Raw genomic sequence first — 25,084 nt, forward strand, 5'->3', positions numbered from 1 at the left:
CTCTTAACCAGGTGAGAGCCCATATGGGCAGCTGATCGGCAGTGGCCGTCAGCATAAATGCTGGTCTGTGGTGAGCACAAGGCCTAGCTGCACAAGGATGTCACATCTGATCAGGCCTTGCAGGGTCTGAGGCAGCTTCATAACATAGGGGCGACACACAATGGTTTGATTGTCCTCAAATTCTAGGGTAATTGGGGTTGCACTTGGGGGATTTGTGTTCCTCCCACCCCTACCAGTGTGGCTGCTGGTTTTTCCAGTCCCCAACCAGGTGGCCATACCGCCTGGTTGATTATGGTAATCAGCTCCTGTGTCGAAAAGTGGCTGTATTTTGGTGGCTTCTGCCCCCCTTTGCAGGATCACTTGCCACTGAGGTCTCTGGGCCAGGTTCAATGTCCAAAACATGTTGAACCCAGAGGACCCAAAACCATGGTCTCTGTGGACACTATTGTTGGTGGTTCCCCTGTTGGTTGTTAGGGGAATGGGGACGATTTGGTCAATGCGACTGCCCTGCGGGATAGTCATGGGTGGTTGGAGCGCGTAGGCCATGATCTTAATTTTGCCGGTGTAGTTGGCGTCAATGACTCCAGGGAAAACCACTACTCCCTGCCGGCTGGTTGATGACCGCCCTACGAGTAGGCCACCCAGACAAGGGCCGTCTGATGACAGGGGCCCTTGGCTGTGGTCAGGATCAGGGTGACCTGGCGGTCCGTCAGCGTGACTTCTACTGAGATTGCCACGTCCACTCCGAGGCTCCCTCAGGTGGCTGGCTGGTTCTGGTGAAGGAAACCACTGGGGTTGCACTCGACATGTGGCTCTTTGGGGTGCTCATTTGTGTCCTGGTGCGAGACCCCACTGTGCTGCGCTGGCCATTTCCCGTGTGGCGGCATGCTATGGTGGCATGGTTGCCAGAATTGCAGTTGTGGCACCACACCGGTTTCTGGCAAGTGCGCCCCATGTGCCCCTCTTCACCGCATCGGAAACAGGCTACTCTGCCCGTCTGGGAACCAGGAGGTGGGCCAGCAGCCTTTGCCCCCTTTTTTCTTTGCAATGCTTTGGTCAGTGCTGCGGCGATGACTTGTCCCTGTTGTTGCAGGACATTCTGCAGTGTTGCGGTAAAAGCAGCTGTTTGAGACGACTGCTCCGCACGGCTAGCATGCACAAGCATCTCATCTACTCCTGCTCCCTGGGGCAGCGTGGCAAGAATTGTCTTAGTTTGCTTATTAGCATTTTCAAAGGCAAGTGTTCGGAACATTTGCTCTTGGAGCTCTTCGGAGAGCTCAATTGCGTCCTTCAAGGCTGCTGACAGACGGTCGATGAACTGACCATATGGCTCTGACAGCCCCTGTCGGACTGCTGCCTACGGAGGGGACTTCTTCTTTTCGGGTACTGACAACAAGGCTTTGTGGGCAAGAGTCTGTGACAACTGGTGAATGATGGTGGGCATGGTCAGCTGTGTCACCGTTGCTCTATAAGCCCCGCTCCCAGTTAGCATGTCAGCTTGGATTGCATACAGTGGGTCTTGTGTATCACCTTGGTGTTTGCTAGCTTCTTCTTGTGCTAGCTGCTTCCATGTTTGCTTCCAGAGCAGGAACTGTGAAGGGGTTAACAACAATTGTGCGATGCTGATGCAATCATTAGGACACAGGACATCTGGTGTAAAGATAAACTCCAGGATGCTCCGTGCAGCTTTGGACCGGAGGCCATGTGTGGTGACTGTTTGCTGTGCTGGCTGCAAGAGCTTCCAATCATGGGGCTCACACTTTGCAGTGTCCCCTTGTATCAGTACAGGACAGGTGAGGGCATCCATGGCATGCCAGTCACTTTCAATGATTGCGTCACGGATAACTCCATTCCATCTCCTTCGCAATGGGACAGTCCTCACTGTCGGGGTTGATGGAGGCGATAGCTGCACCTCCCCTTGCGGGAAGGGAGGGGCCGTAGGCACTGTGCCCGGTTCTCCTGACAGGAATGTAGGAGTTCTGGTGGCTATCTTGACCGGTGGGGCCATGGGACGCCATGTTGCTGATGGTGTGGTTTCGCAAACCTTAGACTCCAGTGTGTCCTGACGAGTAGACAATTCAGCAAGCTTCTTGATTACTTCATGCATCATCTCTCGGTGGTTCTCCTCCTCTTGGGGCTGATCCCCAGCAGCTCTGGCTGGCTCTGTCTCTGCGGGCAACAAAGCTGTAGAGGCTGCTTCGCTGTTGGATGATGATCCGCTGTCTGGCAGAGGGGGGTGGCGCTCCGCTGCTTTCGGCCAGGAGCTAGGACCACTTGTTTCTCCTTTGCTCGCCTGTGCCCAGCCCCCTGGGCCGGGAGCCTGCACTTCTGCCTTTGCAGCCATTTCTCCCTCAGACTTTGGAGGGGTAACTTCCTTCCCCGCCGCGTCCAGCAACTCCCCCAGGGAGCGTACGGGTGCTGCCGTTCCCTTAATCGGTGTGCCCGCGGTCAGCCCGAAGAATTGTGCAACCCTGGACTCCGCCCTAGTGTCCGGCTGATGCTCCATAAGACCCCTGTCACCTTCCTTCCTGGAACCGCCACCCCCTAAAGCTTCCATGGCCGCCGCAGCCACTGTCCTCTCTGCTTTCATCTCTGCGAGAGTGTTAGTCACGGCTCTCCAAGTTAATCCGAGAGCTTTAGCTTCTTTACCTTCTTTTCCACCCTCAGTCGTGGACAGCCACAGTTTGTTCCCAACTTCCCGCCATTCTTCGGTCGAAAACAAAAGTGAAGTGTATTTCAAAAATCCATGTTCCCGGGCCCATGTAACAAGGGCATTAAGATCTTGATCTTTTATAGTCTCACCTCTCTTAGAGAGTATACTGGCTAGGAGGCAAGTTCCAACCTCATGCTCCATAGCTTCTTACCTGCGGGTGCTCGCTCAGCAGCGTGAGCTACGGTCTCTGGCTTCACTCGGCTTTGAGACCTCCCGCTCCGGCTCCCATAGGCTCCAACACTGATGCGATGATTCGGAGTCTTACCGTATTTAAGTGAAAAACAGACTGCATTTAAATGAAAAAAAACCACTCAGGTCCCTGTTTGGGCGCCAGATTTCTTTCGCAGGGGTTCCAAGTGAAGGGGAGCCGGCCAGAGTCACGATACGAACACTGATACGATTTGAGCATTGTGCTCCGCTTTATTGTTTACTTACACCAACTTATACTTTGCAAAGATTCACGCCCTATTCCCACGAGACAGCCTCTAAGCAGCGGGGAAGCCGACCAGTGTGTAACTTTGCCAAGGGTTCTCAAGGCTGCCTGCTGCCAGGTGTCTTTCAGACCTGTCTGCAGCCTGAGGCCCCTTCAGGGGTTCTTCCACAGCAGCCCTGGGTTGACCAGACTTTCTTGGGGTATCATATGCCCCTTTTCCACAAGGAATCCCTCTATACTTTTTAGTCTAGGGTTCTGTCCCCGCAGTCCCAGGACGGAGGGGGGGGGGAAGCGCGCACGTACCTCCGAGCTGCCACGCGGCGTTTCAATTCGTCTTGGAGTTATAAATTCAGGTGCGATTGTAGTATGCGTTGCAGGCTACCAACTGTTGCTGTTGTACCAAGGATGGAGAGAAGAACGACATTAGAGAGATGAGGTCCAGGAGAAAATGGTCTGTTTATCAATGAAATAAATCCTTCTTTTATAACTTGGTTCGCAATAGAGGAATGATATGATTGGTCCATTGATCAACATCCTACCAGAGTGATTGGCTGAATGGTATAACACCCATTTCCAAAATAATTTTTCCAGTGTACCAAAAAAATCCTTACAACAACCTGCACCTGTGAGATAGTTTACAAAATCTCAAACTGTTTCCCAGATAGTCTGTGTGAGAAAGGAGACTTTCACAGGTGGCTGTAGAAAGCTAGAAAATTTCTCTGCTAGCCTTTTAGAATCCACAATTTCAAGAAAGTCTTATAAAAACCTGGGCTAGGGAACATGGCATCGAGTGGGTGTACCACATTCCTTATCATGTATTACTGTATCCCGCAGCAATAGGGAGGAGAGGAGAGAGATCCAGCAGGCAGGAATTGTGCAGCAAGGTTGATTTATTTATTTATTTTACAAACTCTTTTATAGACTTTTTTCTTCATAGTCTAATTGGACAAAGGATCTGCCATCCCCTGGGTTGATTGGCTAGAACCCTAAAACATCCATTGTCAAAATATTTCTACTGTACCATATTTGTAAAATATTTGTACTGTACTGTACCAAAGCTCTGCAAGGTTGCAGGTGTTCATAGTTTATAGAACTCTGCTACGGGCTTTGAAAGAAGGAGGAAAATTTCTTCCTAACAGCATTTTTGTATCCATAATCATGCACCAGCTTAAAACCACCTTGAAGGCACTGGGCGGGGGGGGGACTTCCAAAAACTGGGAGATGCATCTAGCAAAGGCCACCTGCTTAGTTAACACCTGAGGCTCCATCAGCTGAGTAGGCCCTGCCCAATCTGAACCCCTACAAACAACAGATGGGGACAAGGTTCCAGTGGTGCACATGAGAGGTATGCTTGGAAAAACTGGGTTAATTCTGCCTCAAGCAAAGACAAACCCTTCTAAGGTTGCCTTTGCTCAGGGACCAGTTAGACCTGGTGAGTGATGCAGAAGGATGGAGAGACACAATATGACACCGCCGCATATTGTGGCGGTGCAGGTGGCTCCAGCCACTCTGTCTCCTGAGGAGAACTCAGACAACCAGCTGTGCTGGTCAGCAACCCAAGTTTAGCATGTAACTTTGCAGTCATGGTGAGAAGCCATGATTCCTTTGTTCTGCTGTTTGCATGTTTTCCCCTGATTAGTTAATGTTTTTACCTCCTTGCTTTATGTATGTGGTTCTGTATATCCATTTCCCAAGCTTCATATGTATCAGTTCTAGAAAGTTCTTTGTTCCTCGATGCCCCATTGGTTCCTTCCCTAAATCCCTCCTTTGTGTTATTTCCATTGGTTCCCTTGCACTCAACCCTGCCTCCTGTCAAGTATCCCATTTCCTGTATCCCTTATCCCCGCCTTTCCTATCCCCACTATAAAATCCCTGGACCCTTGTCAGATCCTCAGCTCTCCATCTCCTCCTCCCATTGTCTCACCTCAATAAACCCTCTGTGTAGAAATTACACAGAGAGTCCCCTCTCTCTCCCTTCTTTGCCTCTGCCTGCGTGCCTTCACACCCTGTTTAGGGACGGCCCCCTTGGGTGAGGAGCGCACCCTCGTCTGCCTGCGCTTTTGTGTGTCTGTGCCTGCCATAGTGCAGTCAGGTTGTGGCTTGACCTCCGGGCTCTCTTTGAGCTAGCATGCAAAAACCTGAAATTATATCTCAAAGGGACCTTGTTTTGGGGTAAACCATCTGTCACACTGTGCCTGTATCTCGATCTAGATGTATATAGTTAGGGTAATGCATGTATGTATATAGTTTAAAAGGTTAAGTTTGATGTAACATGTTGGTAAGGGAAAAACATCAGGGTGGATAATGTCAGGGTTTAGGATTTTTCCTTTTGTTTCTCTCTCTCATGAATTTTGTCCCATCTGTCATTAAGAAACCATAACTACCGATACTTAAGAAAACAAAAGATGTAGCTGGGTGTCACAACATTCCATTGAAATGGCCCTGGCTGGGGGCGGGTTGTGGGTGATAGCATGAGAAAAAAAGGTGAGGGGGCTACCCCCCAAAGATTTGGCTAGGTTTTTGGGCAGTCTGGTTTCCGGGTTTGGGGAAGGAAGGAGCTGTTTGCCATCTTCCCTGCTACCTGACTGCTCGGAGCTCAGAACCAGCGCGTGGGGTGCTGGAACATTGGGACCAGCTCTTACCGTACCCTCAGCCTGCAATGTGTTGCTGCAGCCATTCCTGTGTGTTGGACTCCAAGATCCCGGCCTGCTGCAGTTTTCCTACACTACAAATCTGCTTAATTCTTTTTTTCTGTTTCCCAGCCGTTTTGGGGGGAGGTCCGGAGCCCATGTGGGGGGTGTCCCCATACAGGCCACCCCTGCACAGTAGCTCGGCAATAGCGACCAGCTGCTGCCTGTGACTTCCTGTCTCGGCCAAGCCGACATTAACCATGTTGTCCCTGAGCTCGCTCCAGAGTGCCCCCTGCAGTTGCAGGGCAACCATCGCACCTGCCCTGCCCACCAGGAGCGTGCCAGCGCCCCTGCCGGCTGTGATTGTAACTGCACCGAAGGGAAAACTGCTTAGAGTGGAAGGAGACGGTTTATTGGTTTTTCTGTTTCTTTTTGTTGTTGCCATTGTTATTGTTTGTTTGCCTTGTTATACACATACCTACTAGTAAAGAACTGTTATTCCTTTTCCTGTATCTTTGCCCCAAAGCCCCTTAATTTCAAAATTATAGTAATTCGGAGGGAAGGGGGTCATATTCTCCATCCCAAGGGAGGCTCTTGCCTTCCTTGGCAGACACCTGTCTTTCAAACAAGGACAGCTTTGTTGCTTAATATTAAATCTGACTTTTGCTCATACCCTCGTCAGTGATTTTTTTAAGCGATCTCAAACACACTCATTCATGACAGGTACCAGGGCCCTAAAAACCAGCAGAGGAGCTGAAGCCTGAGATCATCACTGAGTCCCTGGCATTTGACAATCTCCATAGTTTGCAGGAAGACACTACGTGATGGGGGGATGCAGCCACTCCGGCCTGGTTGATGTAGGTTTGGGATGTTATGGATGAAGGTGTGCAACTTGATGGTAATGAAGAAAGGTTTGTGGGATCCTTGGCCCTGGATGTGGATATTGAGCAGGCATTCATGAGGGACCCAGGACCCCTTTCTCTCTGTGAGTGGCTTCTAACAAGTTTAAGAGAGAGGTTTGTTTACAGAGACAGCCTGCAGGAGCATCATCATTAAAAGCCCTGGAAGACCATGGAGGAAGGGATCCAATGCATGAAAGAAATGGAATTGTTGGAGGTACTTTTTGGAAGGGATGAGCAACCCAGTAGTGACTCTGACAAGGTCACGTGCACAGCACGAATGTGGTAGAGCCTTGGACACCAAGGGCCATCTGAATATTCTAGTTTCACAGTGACAATGCCTTTTGAGGACAACCAGGAGACAGTGTGCTCCACAGCCAGAAAACTCAAGATGTATGACAGCATGATCCATGCCCGATGCAGACCCATATCTCTGCTAGGGGCATTGGTTGAGAGTCTCAAGGATGAACAGAAAAAACTTAGAGAGGAGAAAAGGGAGAACAGTTTCCATGTGGCACCAGTGTGAACCAGTGTCCCCAATGTCAGAACCAGACAGCCCCCAGTCAGAGAGAGTGGATACGCCCCACAAACCAACATGTGGTACTTCTTATTGACCATAGAGAAGACATGAGATGGTGGGACAGGAAACCTACCTGTGTCCTGGCAGCCTGAGTACAAGAACTGAAGTAGAAAGAAAAAAGGAAGTCGGTGAAAGTGAGTGCAGTTTCCCATAGGCAAGGATCTGACCCACTGGAAGGTCCCTTCCATATGTATTCACAAGACCACTGTTAGAAGGGTCCTGCATATAGTCAGGCAGAGGTACAGGACAGCTGTGTCTACTGGACCATGTGGATTTGATGGCCTGTCATGTCAGACCCACAAGAATACAAGGCTTTGGTTGACACTGGTGCGCAATGTACTCTAATGCCATCAGGATATGTGGGGCCAGAAACAGTCTCCATTTCTGGGGTTCTCAAGAACTGACAGTGTTAGAAGCTGAAATGAGCTTGACTGGGAAGGACTGGCAGAAAAAAAAAAACATTGTAACTGGCCCAGATGCCCCATGTATCCTGGGCATTAACTACCTTAGGAAAGTATACTTGAAAGACCCAAAGGGACAGCGATGGGCTGTTGGAATTGCTGCTGTAGAGACTGAAGAAATTAAGCAGCCTTGCCTGAAAATCCTTTGTTGGGGTCACTGAGCCAGCAGCTGCGATGGCCAAGGGGCCAGGGAGCCCCAGAATAGCAAAGGCCTGCTGGTGGAAAAACTCAGAGGTTTGAAAACATCCTTCTTCCCTCGTGTGAAGAAAGGAAAAGCCCCTCCTACAATGCCTTGTGAATGAATTGTAACCCTACCCACCCCCTGACCTTCCCTATTGGTTCCCTTATCCTAGTCCCACCTTTGTACCGCCTTTGTACCGCCCCCATGCCCTCAGATCATTGGCTCTGTAACACTATGTAAGCCTGCTTTTGAGCAGGCCACTTCTCTTATATCCGGTCACCCTTTGCGGTGAGACTGAAATAAAACTCGTCCGTGGAATTATCATGTGGGAGAGCTCTCCTGACTACTTATCTCTGGTAATATTGAGTTATTGGCTTGAGTGTGTGTGTGTGTGAGATCAGTGCCTAAACAGCTGTGCAGGGGTGAAGGAGTAAGCTTGCTAGGTGCTATATGGCATCACGCTAAGCAATCTCTTGCCAGGGATGCTTCAGGGGAAAACACAGTGAACTCCCCTCCACCCAAACACCACCACACGGCAAAGTGGCCACCCAAACTTGGACTTTTGCAAAAAAAGTCCCTGGAAATGTCCCTGGGGCCTCTGGCCTATCAGGAGTCGTGTTTCGGTGCTGCTGCTCCCGAGGGGCAGATTTGAGTTTTATTAGACCTGCTTCGAAGGGTGGCTGCGACCCTTCCAGACACAAAAGGATCAGCCAAACACCAGAGGACCACGCTGTGAGTTTTATTTGACCCCCGGAGCACCAGGCCTGTGTAAGTGGTATTCTGTTTGGGTGCCTTTTATTGCTCTTTTGTTTGACCTTTTCCTCTCAGTGTTGGGAAGAGTACAGTGTTGGGAAGGATGGGTGGGAAAGTAGCCCTTCCCCGAAAGGAAGTATATACTCAAGTTAAGATTTATCTTAAGGCGGGAAAATTTCCCTTTTCTAGGAGAAACCTGAAAAGTGTTGTCCGGTGGCTGTTTGAATATTTCCCAGGTGTGTCTAAGGCTTCTGCTCAGTCTCTGGGGTTCTGGGGAGAGTTGGGGAGAAGCTGGGGAAGTTCTGGGGAAAGCTGGGGAGAAGCTAACTCTACTCAGACAAAGCAGAGATACCTGAGTTGCAAGGTTTTCCCCTTTGTTAGCTGTTATTTATAAATCAGTTAAAAATTCAGAGACTGAATCAGCAGCGCTGGGGAATGCCGGTCCCTTTGGTCATGGTGCTCCTTTGTTCCTTCCCTCTTCCTGTGTTCCCCCCACCCCTGACCCTCGGGGGACACCTGAAAGTAAAAGCCACCACATGGTGTAAGGGAGCCACCAGCCCCCTGATCTTTCTGGATCCCCCCCCTAGTCTCCCCTCAGGTCGGGATTGATCACCCCACCTTGGAGAAACCCCTAACCCTCCTTCTGACCCCCCAAAGTCCCGCAGTGTCGATCTTAGTTAGTTCACAAGATGGCGGCTGCTGTGTGTTTGGCTCCGCCATGTTGCCTTCTGTTGCAGTGGGGATACTGCAACACGCCTATATCAAACCAGGAGTCCCGTGGAAAAGAAATATATACGGACGGATTCTTGCTAGATGTTTCAGAGATGTTTATTTCCCCAGCCGCATGGCCGGGCTCTGCCGAGAGACTCCTACAGTCAGCACCCGAGCTGCTTTGCCCGCGCAGGGGAACACAAACCAACCAAGGGGGAACGAGGCTGAGCAGGGGCAGGGAAACCCCGTGCCTCCCTCAGGGCTACATGGCAGGGGAGGGACCCCAACATCTCACCCGTTTTATTTTAATAAAAGGAGAATGAAGACAACTGGATAAACATAACAGGGACAGTTTCAAAACAAAACAAGCCACCCTCCTGAGTCTTTAAATGTCCAAACAGATTCTGTGGAACATCTTAGGGCTGACAGAAGGGAGACAGAACTCTCTGGACATGCCTGTGGGGAAACTGAGGCAGGAGAGGGTTCAATCTCTTTCCTCCCCCTTTTCATCCCCCACTCGGCATTGGAAAAGGATTTTTGGGGAAACAATTGGCAAAGGCAGGGTTTTGTGAGGGAAACCATGGATGAAAAAACGGATTGGGAATACACTGGGGGTAATAGGACATAGGGTAGAAGGGAAAGGTGGGATTAGGAAGGGGAGACTGTAGGGGGGGTTTACAATGGAGATATTGTCTAACATGACTACGATTTTTTGCATATATACTGCCTTTTACAGGAACACCATCAGGCCCAGTGACCTGCGATACTTGTAACCCTTTTCTACCTTGTATGATTTTGAATTCCACCACCTCTCCATCTCCCAAGCTTGGGATGCATTTTTCAGGGTTATTCTTTTTAATAGCAGTTCTATGCACAAATATGTCTTGCTGGTTATCACATCTTGTTATAAAACCGTAATTTTGTTTAACATTATACCATTTCACTGTCCCTAAGATCTTAGCTACTATGGTCTTTTCCTTTTTCCGAGTGGCTGCTGTTTTCTGTCTCGCTGTGTCTTTGCTCTCTCTTTCGGTCGCTCCCGTGTTGGAATTATCGGCGCTGCTGGTTTCGGCGCGCTTTTCCCAGGGTCGCGTTCGGGGCCGCGCGGGCCGGGCTGCGCCGCTCTGTTCTCCGTGTGTCGCCTCCTCTGCTCGCAGCTGCGTTGCCACTGCCAGGCGCTGCATCTCGGCGGGCCCCCCGAGTGATGACCCCCCCGTGCCCCGCTCCAGCGCGCATTTCAGCTGGGCACGGCTCCGCTCCGCCGCCGCCAGCCGCCCGCGCGCCGCCCCTCTCGTTCGGGCGCTCTCGGGGCTCGCTCCACCACGGGCTGCGCGGGGCCGGGCGGGCACTGCCGAGTCCCGCCGCTCCTGCCGCGCCTCGCTCCGCCACCGACACTGCGGCCCGCGTGGCTCCGCCCGCGCACGGGAACCGTCTCGCTGCTGCTCGCAGAGCGCTCGGTGCACGTGGCCGAGGCCGCACGGTCCCTGAGCCAGGCTTCCCTTCACCAGGACACAGCTGACATTGCTCAACAGTCTCGGTTATTAAATAATATTCACGAAAATATTCTTCCATCGGCATATATTTTGACTCAAATATTAACTGGGTCCAAACGGTCTTCCAAAAGCTCTTGGTAAGAATTAAATCCCAAGAAACATAGAAAAAGTCCTTAAACAACCATGCCAGGAAGTGTTTCAGTTCTTTCTGAGCTTGAATCAAGCTAAAATTTACAAGTCGTTGTTCAAGAATCATTTTAAGTTTAAGATAAATGTCCATATGCGGCTCTGCAAGCCAAGAGTCTTCCCACGGTTCCTCCATAGTTTAGATATGGAATAGCAATACAAAACCAAGAAGAAGAATCCAAAGTTTCCAGGGTTTACTCAAACAAAGTCGCTTAGGGATCGGGGATCGTTCTGCCCTCAAATCTCTACCATTATGTTGCAGTGGGGATACTGCAACACGCCTATATCAAACCAGGAGTCCCGTGGAAAAGAAATATATACGGACGGATTCTTGCTAGATGTTTCAGAGAGATGTTTATTTCCCCAGCCGCATGGCCGGGCTCTGCCGAGAGACTCCTACAGTCAGCACCCGAGCTGCTTTTGCCCGCGCAGGGGAACACAAACCAACCAATGGGGAACGAGGCTGACCAGGGGCAGGGAAACCCCGTGCCTCCCTCAGGGCTACATGGCAGGGGAGGGACCCCAACAGCCTTCTGCTTCGAATTTGCCGCAGGAGCCCCTGGCCCCTCCCTAACCCTGCCCACTGCATTGCTGCGTGCCCCTGCATTCGTCCACTGCTCTGGGATGGGGTGTGCCTTTGTGTCGGACCCCTCTCCCATGGCAGCGCGTCTGCCCGCGGCGGCCCCTCCCTCGCTGCCAGGTGTCCCCTTCCGGCTGCGGGCCCCTCCCCTGGGGCTGTGCGGGAGCCCATGGCAGCCCCTCTCCTCCCGGCTGTGAGTCCCGCCCATGTTCACGCCCTCTCCACCGGTGGTCCTGCCCCGGGCCAACCCATCCCCACTGCTGCCCCTGGCTAGCCGCTGCCTGCTGTCTCCCTTGCTCCCGAACCTGGAAGTGGGAGCGGCACTGGCCCTACGGGAGAGGCTGCGGCCCTTGCCGGGCTGCAGCGGCAGAGCCATGCAGCCTGCCGTGTTCCGCACCAGGATACCCGACCCTCCTCCTCCTCATCGGGAGACAGCGATCTCTCAGATGCTTAAAATTGTTGGGCAAAAATAAGAAAAAAAGCCGCGAGGGGGTGGGAGAATGGGAACTGGCAAGTAGGATTGAGGTAAAAGCAGCTCCAGTCCAGTACGACAGGGAGCCCAAAGTGGGAGGCAATTCCTTACGAACAGTTAAAAGAGCTGTGCAAAGCAGGGAAAGATTTTGGGCAGAATTCCCCTTATTTTAAAAACCTATTCCAAGCTACCTTTGCTGCAAATGCTCTGGTCCGTCATGATATAAAAAACATGTCATGCCTGCTTTCCCCTTCAGAGTACATGTTATGGGAAAGAACATGGAAGAGGTTGTTGCAGGACCTCCTTCAAGGTTATCTAAGAGACCCAAACAGACCAAATCTGACATCAGACCAGCTTTACGGCCAGGGTAGTTTGGAAAAGCCTCAGGATCAGGCCAGAATACTTTCTGAATTGATCCTGGAAGATATTAAAAGACTAGCTGAGAGAGCTTTGCTGCTAACGCCTTGTGGCTTCACCCCCGTCATAACTTCTCCACCATAAAGCAGGCAGTAGATGAACCCTTCATGAAGTTCATAAACAGACTTAAAGAGTCAACTGAAAAGCAGGTTGAAAATTTAGAAGCCCAGAAAGAGCTGTTATGTGTATTGGCTACGGCAAATGCCAATGAAAATTGTAAAAAAATTCTCTGGGCTCTAATGCTCAACCCTGCTCCTACAATTGAGCAAATGGTCAAAGCCTGCACCAAATTAACATCTCCTGAGGTGACAATAGCCCAGGAGGTGTCAAAAGGGGTGGTGGAGGCACTAGCAGTTTCAAATAAGATGTAAAGAGAGAAGCCAAGACACTTCAATTGTGGGAGTTTTAAACACTTGATTAAAAATTGTCCTGAACCTGAAGATAATAACAAGGATTCCAAGCCTGTCCCCCCAGACTGTCCCAAATGCAAGCACCACCAGAAACAGTCGGGAAACGGACGATGAAGCGTGGGACGGCCCAGCGTGAGGACACTAAGCATCTGGCCATTTCCCTCCATCACGCTTCCAGCCTGAAGGCCAGACCTCAGAACTGTAAGCAAACAGAGACTCATCAGGTCTTGGTAAGTGGGATTTCTTTTCTCTTTGAGGACAATACACCACACACGATAACTGTGGGACAGATTGGATTTCTGGACAGGACTACAGACATTCTGATCAGGGGAGACCCTGTGCATGGACCACTTGAACTTTTTATCTGTCCCGAGTTACAGACTGTGGACATAAACAGTGAAATTGCTGTTTCTGTTTCCTGTAACAACCCTCCATGGCTCATGAACAAGAGGACAATTATTGCACAGGCCATTCTACTCCCCCAGGAATTCCCACAGTGCCACAGAACACAGTCCATATGGTGGCCAGAGGTTGTGGGTAGGGACAAACCCATGTTGCATTGTAAACTGCACAACGGGAAAGCCACTTGCCCCATCACCACTCCCTCAGAGTTTCCCTATTGGTTCCCTTACCCTAGCCCCGCTTGTGTACCACCCTCATGCCCTCAGACCATTGGTCCCCGATGCTCCCTCTGCTCCCCTATATAAACCTGGACCCTCCCATATTCTTTGTCTTTGTCCCTGGACCCCTTCATGTGTGTGGCTGCATTAAACTCCTCCTGTGGAATGCCATACAAAGACCCTTCCTGTCTCTTTGTCATCAACCCATGTTCTGGAGCTATCTGTGCATGTGTGCTGTGTGTCTGCATCACCGAGTAGCTTTGTACTGAAGATGCTTCCAGAAGGTTGCGGCACCTCATCATCCGTGCAGCTGCTGTGACACTTACCATCACCCTTACTAACAGGGTGTCAGGTTGTATCCTGACTCTGTCAGTGGTTTTGTACTATTGAATTTATTTTAATTTTCCTGTTTAATTATAATTCTGACTTGTCATCTCCCACTGGTTTGTTTTCAAACTAATACACCCTGGTACGTGGCACTGGTGAAGCCGTACCTTGAGTACTGTGTCCAGTTCTGGGACCCTCAATTTAGGAAGGATATTGAGATGCTTGAATGTGTCCAGAGGAGGGCAACAAGACTGGTGAACGGCCTGGAACACAAGCCCTATGAAGAATGGCTGAGGGAGCTGGGATTGTTTAGCCTGGAAAAAAGGAGGCTCAGAGGAGACCTTATCACCCTCTATAACTACCTGAAAGGAGGTGGCTGTAGCCATGTGGGGGTTGGTCGCTTTTCCCAGGCAACAACTGAAAGAACAAGAGGACACAGTCTTAAGCTGCGCCAAGGGAAGTTTAGGTTGGACATCAGGAAAAAATTCTTCACTGAAAGAGTGATTGGGCACTGGAATTGTCTGCCCAAGGAGGTGGTGGAGTCATGTCCCTGGATGTGTTTAAAAAAAGACTGGATGTGGCACTCAGTGCCATGGTTTAGTTGATGAGGAGGTATTAGGTCATAGGATGGACTTGATGATCTTAAAGGTCTTCTCCAACCTAGTTCATTCTGTGATTCTTTATCTTTACCATGACTCAACCATGATTACTCCCTCTGGGTGAAGCAGCAGTACCACCCACCCTGAGGGTGTCATCTCTGCTAAAGGGCCATCATGAACTCAGTGGCTCCAGCAGAATAGACGTCTGGAACAACCATCAGGGACTCCAAAAATATCCTATGACTCATAGGATTACATCACTCCATTTTGAAACTCCCTGCCCTGGGGGAGGTACTGAACATTCCTGCATGGACTTTGAGGGTATATGATCTTGAGGTATGGGGAGTAAAACCACCACTGCATGGATTCAGAGGGGGGCCAGAACTCTTCTGCAGGACCACCGCTTTCAACCATCACTTCAACAGCATGGCTACCACTGCTTAATTGGACTGTGACTAACACCGTGACCAACAGGGTGTCAGGTTGTACTCTGTGATTTTAAGCCAGTCTTTCTGTATTCATTGCATTTATTGTAATCTTTCTATTAAATTGTAACTCCGACTTAAAATCTCTCACAAGGTATTTGTACGGGGTTAATTTCTCCCACTGGTTCACCTTCAAACCAGCACATATTTTGGTGCCCAATGTAGGGCTTGTACTCGTGACCCTGAGATTAAGGGTCTCATTCTCTATTGACTGAGCCAGCTGGGGAGAACATTCGTTTCTGGAGCCTCCAGCAGAAAGGATCTAGGCAGACCCTGACTACCAGTGCTGGACTGGATGTTCAAAGGAAAGGTTCCTCCTGCAAATCATACCACCAATGCCATGTGGAACAAGTGGATTGCTCTGATCACACAGCGAGCCTGGATAGGAAATCCCGATTGCCCTGGAATTCTGGAGATCATAACAAACTGGCCCAAAGGTGAGAGTTATGGACTATCTTCTGAAGAAGAAAAGGAGCAGGTGACACATGCCAAGGTAGCCCCACCATATAACCAACTACCAGAGAATGAAAAGCGGTATGTCTTCTTCACTGACGGTTCCTGCCAAATTGTAGGTGCTAGCCCGAAATGGAAAGCTGCTGTATGGAGCCCCACATGGTGAGTTGTAGAAGCTACCAAGGGACAAGGTGGATCAAGTCAGTTTGCAGAGCCTAAAGCTGTCCAGCTGGCTTTGGATATCACTGAATGAAAGAAGTCCTCAAGACTCCATTTCTGCAATGACTCGTGGATGGTAGCTAATGCTCTGTGGGGATGCCTGGATCAGTGGAGAAAGGCCAGCTGGCAGCACAGAGGGAAACCCATCTGGGCCGCTGAGATTTGGTAGGACATTGCTGCCTATGTGGAGAGGCTGATTGTGAAGGTCCAACATGCAGATGCACATGTACCCAAGATCTGGGCTAATGAAGAACATCATAAACAAGCAGGTGGATCAAGCTGCCAAGGTGAAAGTATCACAGGTGGATCTGGAGTGGCAGCACAAGGGAACATTATTTCTAGCTGTCTTGGTTTTGCACGGCCTGGTTTTTGGTAGTGGGGGGGCCACAGAGGTGGCTTCTGTGAGAAGCTGCTAGAAGCTTCCACCATGTCTACAGAGCCCATTCCTGATGGCTCTGAAGACGGACATGCTGCTGGCCAAGGCTGGCCAATTAGAGAAGTTGGTAATGCCTCTGTGATAACATATTTAAGAAGAAAATCAAAATGAAGTGGGCACATGCAGTTTTTTCTACCCCTAGAGATTGCTGAGTGAGAAAAATGGCCCATACTTTATACTGACTCCTAGATGGTAGCTAATGCGCTATGGGGGTGGCTGCAGCAGTGAAAGAAGAGCAATTGGAAACGCAGGGGTAAAGCCATCTGAGCTGCTGCATTATGGCAGGACATTGCTGCATAGGTAGAGAACATGACTCTGAAAGTACGTCATGTAGATGCACACATGCCCAGAAGTTGGGCCACTGAGGAACATCAATGAATGGATAGATAAGGCCGCCAAAATTGGAATAGCTCAGGTGGACCTAGATTGTGAAAGAAAGAGTGAACTATTTATAAGCCAATGGGCCCATGAAACATCAGAGCATCTTGGAAGGGATGCAACATACACATGGGCTCATGATCAAGGGGTGGACCTGACTATGGAGGCCATCACACAGGTTATCCATCAGTGTGAAACATAGGCCACCATCAAGTGAGCCATATGAGTGAAGTCTCTTTGGAATAGAGGGTGGTGGCTGGGTTTCCAGTATGGTGAAACCTGGCAGATTGATTACCTTGGGCCATTGCCACAAACGTGCCAAGGCAAGAGTTATATCCTCATCATGGTAGAGGGAACAACTGGCTGGCTGGAAATGTACCCAGTAAACCATGCCACTGCCCAGAACACAATTTCAGGTCTTGAAAGACACATTTTGTGGTGACATGGAACACCAGATAGAATTGAGTCAGACAATGGGACTCATTTTCGAAATAATCTATAAACTCCTGGGCAAAGAGACATGGCATTAAGTGGATGTATCACATTCCCTATCGTCCACAGGTCTCTGGGAAGATTGAAAGATATAATGGGCTGCTGAAAACTATGTTAAGAGCACTAGGTAATGGGACATGGAAGCACTGGGATGCAAACATGGCAGAAGCCACTTGGCTAGTCAACACTAAAGGATCTGCTAACCGCCCAGGTTCTGCCCAAACTAAGACACTGTGGAAGGAGACAAGGTCCCTGCATTACACATAGGGAAGCGGCTGGGGAAGACAGTGTGGATTTCTTCCCCCATGGGAAAAGGCAAACCCATTCGTGGGATTGTCTTTGCCCAAGGACAAGGGTGTACTTGGTGGGTGATGCGGGAGGATGGGGAGACCTGGTGTGTACCTCAAGGAGATTAAACCTTGAGGTAAGAATAATCTATGGTTTAAGTTGTATGTTGCAGGAGGTAAAGTAGCAGGGTGACGTGAACTGAAGAAGAATGAATTTTACGAGGAGCAAGAAGAATGTGATGATGAACTGGGACAGTGTCGTTGCCCAACAATCAAGTTTACTGTTTCTCCTGTCCTGACCCCACATCCTGCTGGAATGGAGACTACCTGGAAGCATGTGAAAAGACAGGCGATAGCAGTTAATAAAAATGTATATTTGGTATAGAGATGGTTTAAGGACATAGTTTAAACTGTATGTGTGGGTAAGAAAGGATTCTAGTAATGAGAACATATAGATTATATGGTCCGAGCATGACGCAAATGGTATGGAATAAGGGGTGGAGATTGTATTGGGTCTGACTGAGGTAAAGTTCACAGCCTTTACAGTGCTGTGCTTTACATTGGTAGCTGGAAGGGTGTTCATAACAGACCAGTGCTTTGGCTACTGCCGAGCAGCGCCATCCCTCTGACATTCCTTCCCCCCATCAAAGGGGATGGGAGGGGGCAAGATCCTGGGAGGGGACACAACCAGGCCAGCTGACCCAAATTAGCCAGAGGGATATTCCATACTATATGACATCAGCTCAGATATGTAAAGTTGGGATCCATCCTAGGGTGATGAGGGAGCTGGCAGATGAGCTTGTGAAGCTGCTCTCCATCATTTACCATCAGTCCTGGCTCATTGAGGAGGTCCCAGATGACTGGAAGCTGGCCAATGTGACACCCATCCACAAGAAAGGCCAGAAGGAGGATCTGGGAAACTACTGGCCTGGAAGCCTGATCTTGGTACCTGGCAAGGTTATGGAACAGATCATCTTGAGTGTAATCACATGGCACCTACAGGATGGCCGGGGGATCAGACCCAGTCAGCATGGGTTTAGAAGGAGCAGGTCATGCTTGACCAACCTGATCTCCTTTTATGACCAGGTGACCCACCTGGTGGATACAGGAAAGGCTGTGGATGTTGCCTATCTGGACTTCAGCAAGGCCTTTGACACTGTCTCCCACAGTAAACTCCTGGAAAAGCTGTCAGCCCACGGCTTGGACAGGTGCACTGTTTGCTGGGTTAAGAACTGGCTGGATGGCTGGGCCCAGAGAGTGATGGTGAACGGTGCTGCATCTGCCTGGTGGCCAGTCACTAGAGGTGTCCCCCAGGGATCTGTGCTGGGGCCTGTTTAATACCTTTACTGATGATCTGGATGAGGAGATTGAGTCTACCATCAGTAAATTTGCAGATGACACTAAGCTGGCAGCATGTGTCGATCCGTTGGAAGGTAGGAGGACTCTGCAAAGGGACCTGGACAGGCTGGATAGATGGGCTGAGCCCAACAACATGAAGTTTAACAAGTCCAAGTGCCAAGTCCTGCATTTTGGCCACAACAACCCCCTGCAGCGCTGCAGGCTGGGGACAGAGTGGCTGGACAGTGCCCAGGTAAAAAGGGATCTGGGAGTGCTGGTTGACAGCCACCTGAACATGAGTCAGCAGTGTGCCCAGGTGGCCAAGAAGGCCAATGGCATCCTGGCCTGTATCAGGAGTAGTGTGGCCAGCAGGAGCAGGGAAGTCATTCTTCCCCTGTGCTTGGCACTGGTGAAGCCACACCTTGGGTACTGTGTCCAGTTCTGGGCCCCTCAATTTAGGAAGGATGTTGAGATGCTCGAATGTGTCCAGAGGAGGGCAACAAGGGTGGAGAAGGGCTTGGAACACAAGCCATAATGAAGAACAGCTGAGAGAGCTGGGGTTGTTCAGCCTGGAAAAAAGGAAGACTCAGAGGTGACCTTATCACTCTCTACAACTACCTGAAAGCAGGCTGTATTCAGGTGGGGGTCAGTCTCTTCTCCCAGGCAGCCAGTGACAGGACAAGAGGACACAGTCTTAAGCTGTGCCAAGGGAAGTTTAGGTTGGACATTAAGAAAATGTTCTTCACAGAAAGAATGATTAGGCATCGGTATGGGCTGCCCAGGGAGGTGGTGGAGTCACTGTCCCTGGAGGTGTTTAAGAAAAGAGTGGACATGGCACTCAGTGTCATGGTTTAGTTGATAAGGTGGTATTGGGTGATAGGTTGTCTTGATGATCTCAGAGGTCTTTTCCAGCCTAGTTAATTCTGTGATTGTGTGATTGTAATCTCTTTAATAAATTGTAACTCTGACCTGAAATCTCTCTTGAGGCAGTTGATGGATCACCACCTCTAACATTAAAAAGAATAGAAGGGTAGTCATAGTAGGGGACTTGCTTCTGAGGGGAACAGAGGGTCCCATACGCCGACCAGACCCAATCTGTTGGAAGAGGTCTGTGGACTCCGGCGGGGGGAGGAATTGCAGACCAGCCAATATGGTTGATAAAAGCAAGCTCCGTTTATTAGCAATCCAGAGGCACTTATATAGTATACCAGCTTGTTAACTCTTAAGTGGCTTAAAACCTATCAAAGTGCATTTCTGCTTCTACATAGTTAGACTACATTGGCAAGCTTCTACTAGTTATGGTATGATTAAAAGAATTCAGAGTTCACCCTCCCTTCTCCTGGTAAGCACATCTTATCTGCACAGCTGCATCTCTTCAAAACTCCCTTTTTGTTTCTCAGGCCTGTTTCTCACACAGGGATTTTCTCATGGAGGTTTTTGCTTGCAGGCCTTTGCTTTGTACAGTTCTTTTATTGATCCCATAATTCTATCAATGACCCATGTCCCTCATCCTTTAATCGTTTTGCAACACCAATCCACAGGGAGGTCTGCTGCCTCCCTGGAGGCTGGGTACGGGATATCACTGAGAGTCTTCCTGGGCTGATTCAGCCCTCTGACTATTACCCATTGCTGATATTCCAGGCTGGCAGTGATGAGATTGAAAAGAGGAGTGTCAGAGCAATTAAAAGGGACTTTAGGGCCCTGGGTCAGGTGATTGATAGGGCAGGAGCACAAGTAGTTTTTTCCTCAGTCCCTTTGGTGGTAGAAAAATACAGTAAAAGAAATAGGAGAGCCCACATTATCAACAAGTGGCTCAAGGGTTGGTGTCACCGGCAGAAATTTGGGTTCTTTGACCATGAGGCAACCCTTATGGCACCTGACCTGCTGGAACTGGATGGGCTGCATCTCTCTGTTAGGGCAGAAGAACTTTAGCTCATGAACTGGCAGAACTCATTGAGAGGGCTTAAAACTAGGTCTGAAGGGGGAAGGGGATGAGGCAGGGCTATCTGGAAGCAGGCCCAAGTGCGGTGGCCTGAGTTAGGGGTGAAATCAGTAGCCCAGCTGAAGTGCATGTATACTAATGCATGCAGCATGGGTAACAAACAAGAAGAGCTGGAGACTGTGGTATTACAACAAAGCTATGATGTAATTGCCATCACAGAAACATGGTGGGATGAGTCAAATAGCTGGAGCACTGCACTGGATGGCTACAAACTCTTCAGAAGAGACAGAAAAGTGAGAAGAGGTGGAGGGGTGGCCCTTTATATTAGGGAGGTTTTGGATGTCATAGATATTGAAACTAATGATGATGAAGTTGAATGTTTATGGGTAAGAATTAAGGGGAAGGCCAACAAGGCTGACATCCTACTGGGGGTCTGTTATTGTCCACCCAACCAGGATGAAGAGGTGGACAACTTCTTCTATAAGCAACTGGAGAATGTTTCAGGATCATCAACCCTTGCTCTTCTAGGCAACTTCAACCTACCAGACATATGCTGGGAACTTCATACAGCAGAAAAAAGGCAGTCTAGAAAGTTTTTAGAGTGTATGGAGGATAACTTTTTGTTGCAACTGGTGGGAGAGCCCACCAGGGGAGGGACTATGTTAGACTTGTTTTTCACAAATAGAGATGGGCTGGGGGGTTATGTGGAGGTTGGAGGCCGTTTGGGGCACAGTGATCATGAAATTATAGAATTCTCGATAATTGTTGAAATCAGGAGGAATATCAACAAGACCTTTACATTGGACTTCTGGAGGGCAGACTTTGGCCTGTTCAAGAGACTTATTCAGAGAGTTCCTTGGGAAACAGCCCTTGAAAACAAAGGAGTTCAGGAGAGATGGGTGTGCTTCAAATTAGAGATCTTGAGGGCACAGGAACAGACTGTCCCTGTGTGCTAAAAGATGAGTCAACAAGACAAACGTCCAGCCTGGATGAGCAACAAAGTTTTGAAGGAACTTAGAAATAAAAAGAAGGTGTATCATCTTTTGAAGGTGGGTCAGGTTTCTCAGGAAGTGTTTAAGGGAGCTGCTAGGGCATGTAGAAAAAAAATTAGGGAGGCCAAAGCTCAGTTTGAACTTAAATTGGTAACTTCTGTTAAAAGTAATAAAAAAAAGTTTTTACAATTAATGGTAAAAGGAAGGATAAGACCGACCTTTGTTCCTTATTGGATGAGGCAGGTAACCTAGTAACTAAAGATGAGGAGAAGGCGGAAGTGCTTTATGCCTTCTTTGCCTCAGTCTTTAGTGGGAAGACAGCTTGTCCCCAAAACAACAGTCTTCCGGGGTTGATAGATGGTGTCAGAGAGCAGAATGGTCCTCTTGTTATCCAAGAAGAGGCAGTCAGAGAACTGCTGAGACACTTGGATATTCATAAATCAATGGGACCAGATGGGATCCATCCCAGGGTGATGAAGGAGCTGGCAGATGAGCTTTCAAAACTGCTCTCTATCATTTACCAAGAGTCGTGGCTCACTGGTGAGGTTCCAGATGATTGGAAGCTGGTTAAGGTGACACCCGTTTACAAAAAGGGTAGGAAGGAGGATCCTGGTAATTACAGCCCAGTTGGCCTGACCTCAGTACCAGGTAAGGTAATGGAACAGTACTGAGGGCTATCACACAGCACTTACAGGATGGCCAGGGCATCAGACCCAGCCAGCATGGGTTTACGAAGGGTAGGTCGTGCCTGACCAACCTGATCTCCTTCTATGACCAGGTGACCTGCCTGGTAGATGCAGGAAAGGCTGTGGATGTTGTCTACTTGGACTTCATCAAGGCCTTTGACACTGTCTCCCACAGTAAACTCCTGGAAAAGCTGGTAGCCCATGGCTTGGACAGGAGCACTCTTTGCTGGGTTAAGAACTGGCTGGATGGTCGGGCCCAGAGAGGGATGGGGAATGATGCTGCATCCAGCTGGCAGCCAGTCACCAGTGGTGTCCCTCAGGGATCTGTGCTGGGACCAGTTCTGTTAAATATTTTTATTGATGACGTGGATGAGGGTACTGAGTCCTTCATTAGTGAATTTGCACATGACACTAAGCTGGGAGCTTGTGTTGATCTATTGGAAGGTAGGAGGGCTCTGCAGAGAGACTTGGATCAGTTGGATGGATGGGCAGAGTCCAACAGGATGAAGTTTAATAAGTCCAAGTGCCGAGTTCTACATTTTGGCCACAAAAATCCCCAACAACGTTACAAGCTGGGGACAGTGTGGCTGGACAGTGTCCAGGCAGAAAGGGACCTGGGGGTACTGGTCGATAGCTGGCTGAACATGAGCCAGCAGTGTGCCTTGGTGGCCAAGAAGGCCAATGGCATCCTGGCCTGTATTAGGAATTGTGTGGCCAGCAGGAGCAGGGAGGTCATTCTTCCCCTGTACTCGGCACTGGTAAGGACACATCTTGAGTACTGTGTCCAGTTCTGGGCCCCTCAGTTTAGGAAGGACATTGAGATGCTTGAATGTGTCCAGAGGAGGGCAACAAGACTGGTGAATGGCCTGGAACACAAGCCCTATGAGGAACGATTGAGGGAACTGGGATTGTTTAGCCTGGAGAAAAGGAGACTCAGAGGTGACCTTATCACTCTCTACAACTTCCTGAAAGGAGATTGTAGACAGGCAGGGGATGGTCTCTTCCACCAGGCAGCAACTAACAGAACAAGAGGACACTGTCTCAAGCTGCATCAAGGAAGGTATAGACTGGATATTAGGAAAAAGTTTTTCACGGAAAGAATAATAAAGTACTGGAACAGTCTACCCAGGGAGGTGGTAGAGTCGCCATCTCTGGATGTGTTTAAAAAAAGACTGGACATGGCACTTGGTGCCACAGTCTAGTTGAGGTGCTAGGACATGGGTTGGACTCGATGATCTTGGTCCCTTCCAACCTCGTTATTCTGTGATACTGTGATTCTGAGTGGGGTTCATTTTTCCCACTGGTTTACTTTTAAACCAGCACATCTTTTGGTGCCCAATGTAGAGCACAAGAGAGTAGTTGGAATTATAATTTTGTTCTAAACTTTTTTGTATTGGGGTACAGAATCTCCCTGATAGTCATGTTTCTTGGTGTATTTATATGGATGTTTTACCTAACCCTGTATATATATTTCTGCATATGGGGACCTATTTGCCCATCATGACATTCTTTTTAAGATCAGGGAGAAAAGTCAAAATTGCTTTGTTGTGTCAGAAGAGATGGGATGGAATTGAGCTGTGGGCTGTGGCACGCAGCTGCAGAAGCACATGGCAGCACAAAGGAGCACATGGCAGCACACAGAGGCTTGTCTCCACTGGACCCTGGGGGGAGGAGGTGTCATACAGCAGACCCCTACAGAGAGGAGCCTACCAGGAGCTGATAAGACGGGTGAACAGCAAGTGATCACCCCATAGAAGGACATTTCAAAAGTGTGTTGCTGACATGGCAACATGGGTCACGTTTTTTTTTTACATATTACATATTACCATGTAAGGAAATACTGTGCCTTGAAAAAGTGTATAAAACCATCTTGTTTCTTTGAATAAATGATTTAGATTCCCTGCCGGTCTGTGTCTGTGTCTTGGTCACTCACGTTGCTGATACACTGTGTTTAAGGGATGATAACATCACAGCCAATGAGTTTCATTTGGAATGTATATTCGGTCTTGTTTGCCTGTCCTGGTCTGAGCTGTCACCTCTGGGGCCTCATTAATAATTGCACCCAGCCTGTGGGGGGAAGAGGAGAGAATGTTTTCTTCCATCCCTTCAGGCCTGATACAGCAGTTTTTGAAAATATTTAGTTTCCTCTAGATGTTAAGGACAGAATAATCTTGTTGTTAGTTCTGCTATGTTTTCTCTGTACGCCCTGCACTGTTTACACCAAGCTTGGAGTCAGGACAGAGGCTTCCAGGGAAGTTCTCTGGAGGCCTGCTCTGGAAGATAGGATAACCCTGAGTGGTACAGTATGTGGAAGGATATGGGGCAGTACTTGGAAAAATTTTCTCCTCCAGTGATCTGGAAGTTCACCCCTGAACAACTGCAGGACCCTGCTGAAGTAATAAGGTATGTGAAGTGTAGGAGAACAAGGCAGCAGGCAGGCAGCCTCAACCTTGAAGAGTTACAGCTGTGCTGAACCAGGTGTTTCTGCTAAAGACCAGAGACCAGCTGACCTTCTGGCAGGTAACTCATGAGAGAGAGGAGAGGATTCCAGATGAGGACTACTAAGAAAGCAAGCAGGACTGAAGTACCTTTAGGTGATAGCAGCCTCCTTTGTAGCTCTGGACTGAGAGTTGGTTTTTTGTTTACCACCAGTGAAGGGAAAATGTTCTGACAGGTCCAGAGATGGACAGTTCACTGCAACTGCTGGGCCCTGGCCACTACCTACTGGACACCTTTATGGTACAGCACCTTCAGGAGGAGGAGAAAAGAAACAAATCAACGAGCACTATGTCAACACAAACCGTCACTGAGCCGGGGGAAAAGGAACCAAAACAACAGTCACTGTGTCCACACAAATTGTCACTGAGCCACGACAGCCTAAGCTGGTAGCAGTTGCCCCCATTCAGAAAAA

At 49.2% G+C, this 25,084-nt stretch overlaps 1 protein-coding gene across 1 annotated transcript in view; it reads right to left on the reverse strand.

Moving 5' to 3' along the window:
- Positions 1-207: 207 nt before the first annotated feature.
- LOC138108724 (uncharacterized) overlaps positions 208-25,084 on the reverse strand; it is a 30,943-nt gene continuing 6,066 nt past the window's right edge. Inside the window, exon 2 of the mRNA XM_069011768.1 lies at positions 208-3,537. Coding sequence (XP_068867869.1) covers positions 1,358-2,854 — 1,497 coding nt within the window. The 5' untranslated portion in view covers positions 2,855-3,537 and the 3' untranslated portion in view covers positions 208-1,357. The remainder of the gene's footprint in view (positions 3,538-25,084) is intronic.

The sequence above is a fragment of the Aphelocoma coerulescens genome, chromosome 1 (genome assembly GCF_041296385.1).
Source record: "Aphelocoma coerulescens isolate FSJ_1873_10779 chromosome 1, UR_Acoe_1.0, whole genome shotgun sequence".
In the NCBI taxonomy this organism is placed as follows: domain Eukaryota; kingdom Metazoa; phylum Chordata; class Aves; order Passeriformes; family Corvidae; genus Aphelocoma; species Aphelocoma coerulescens.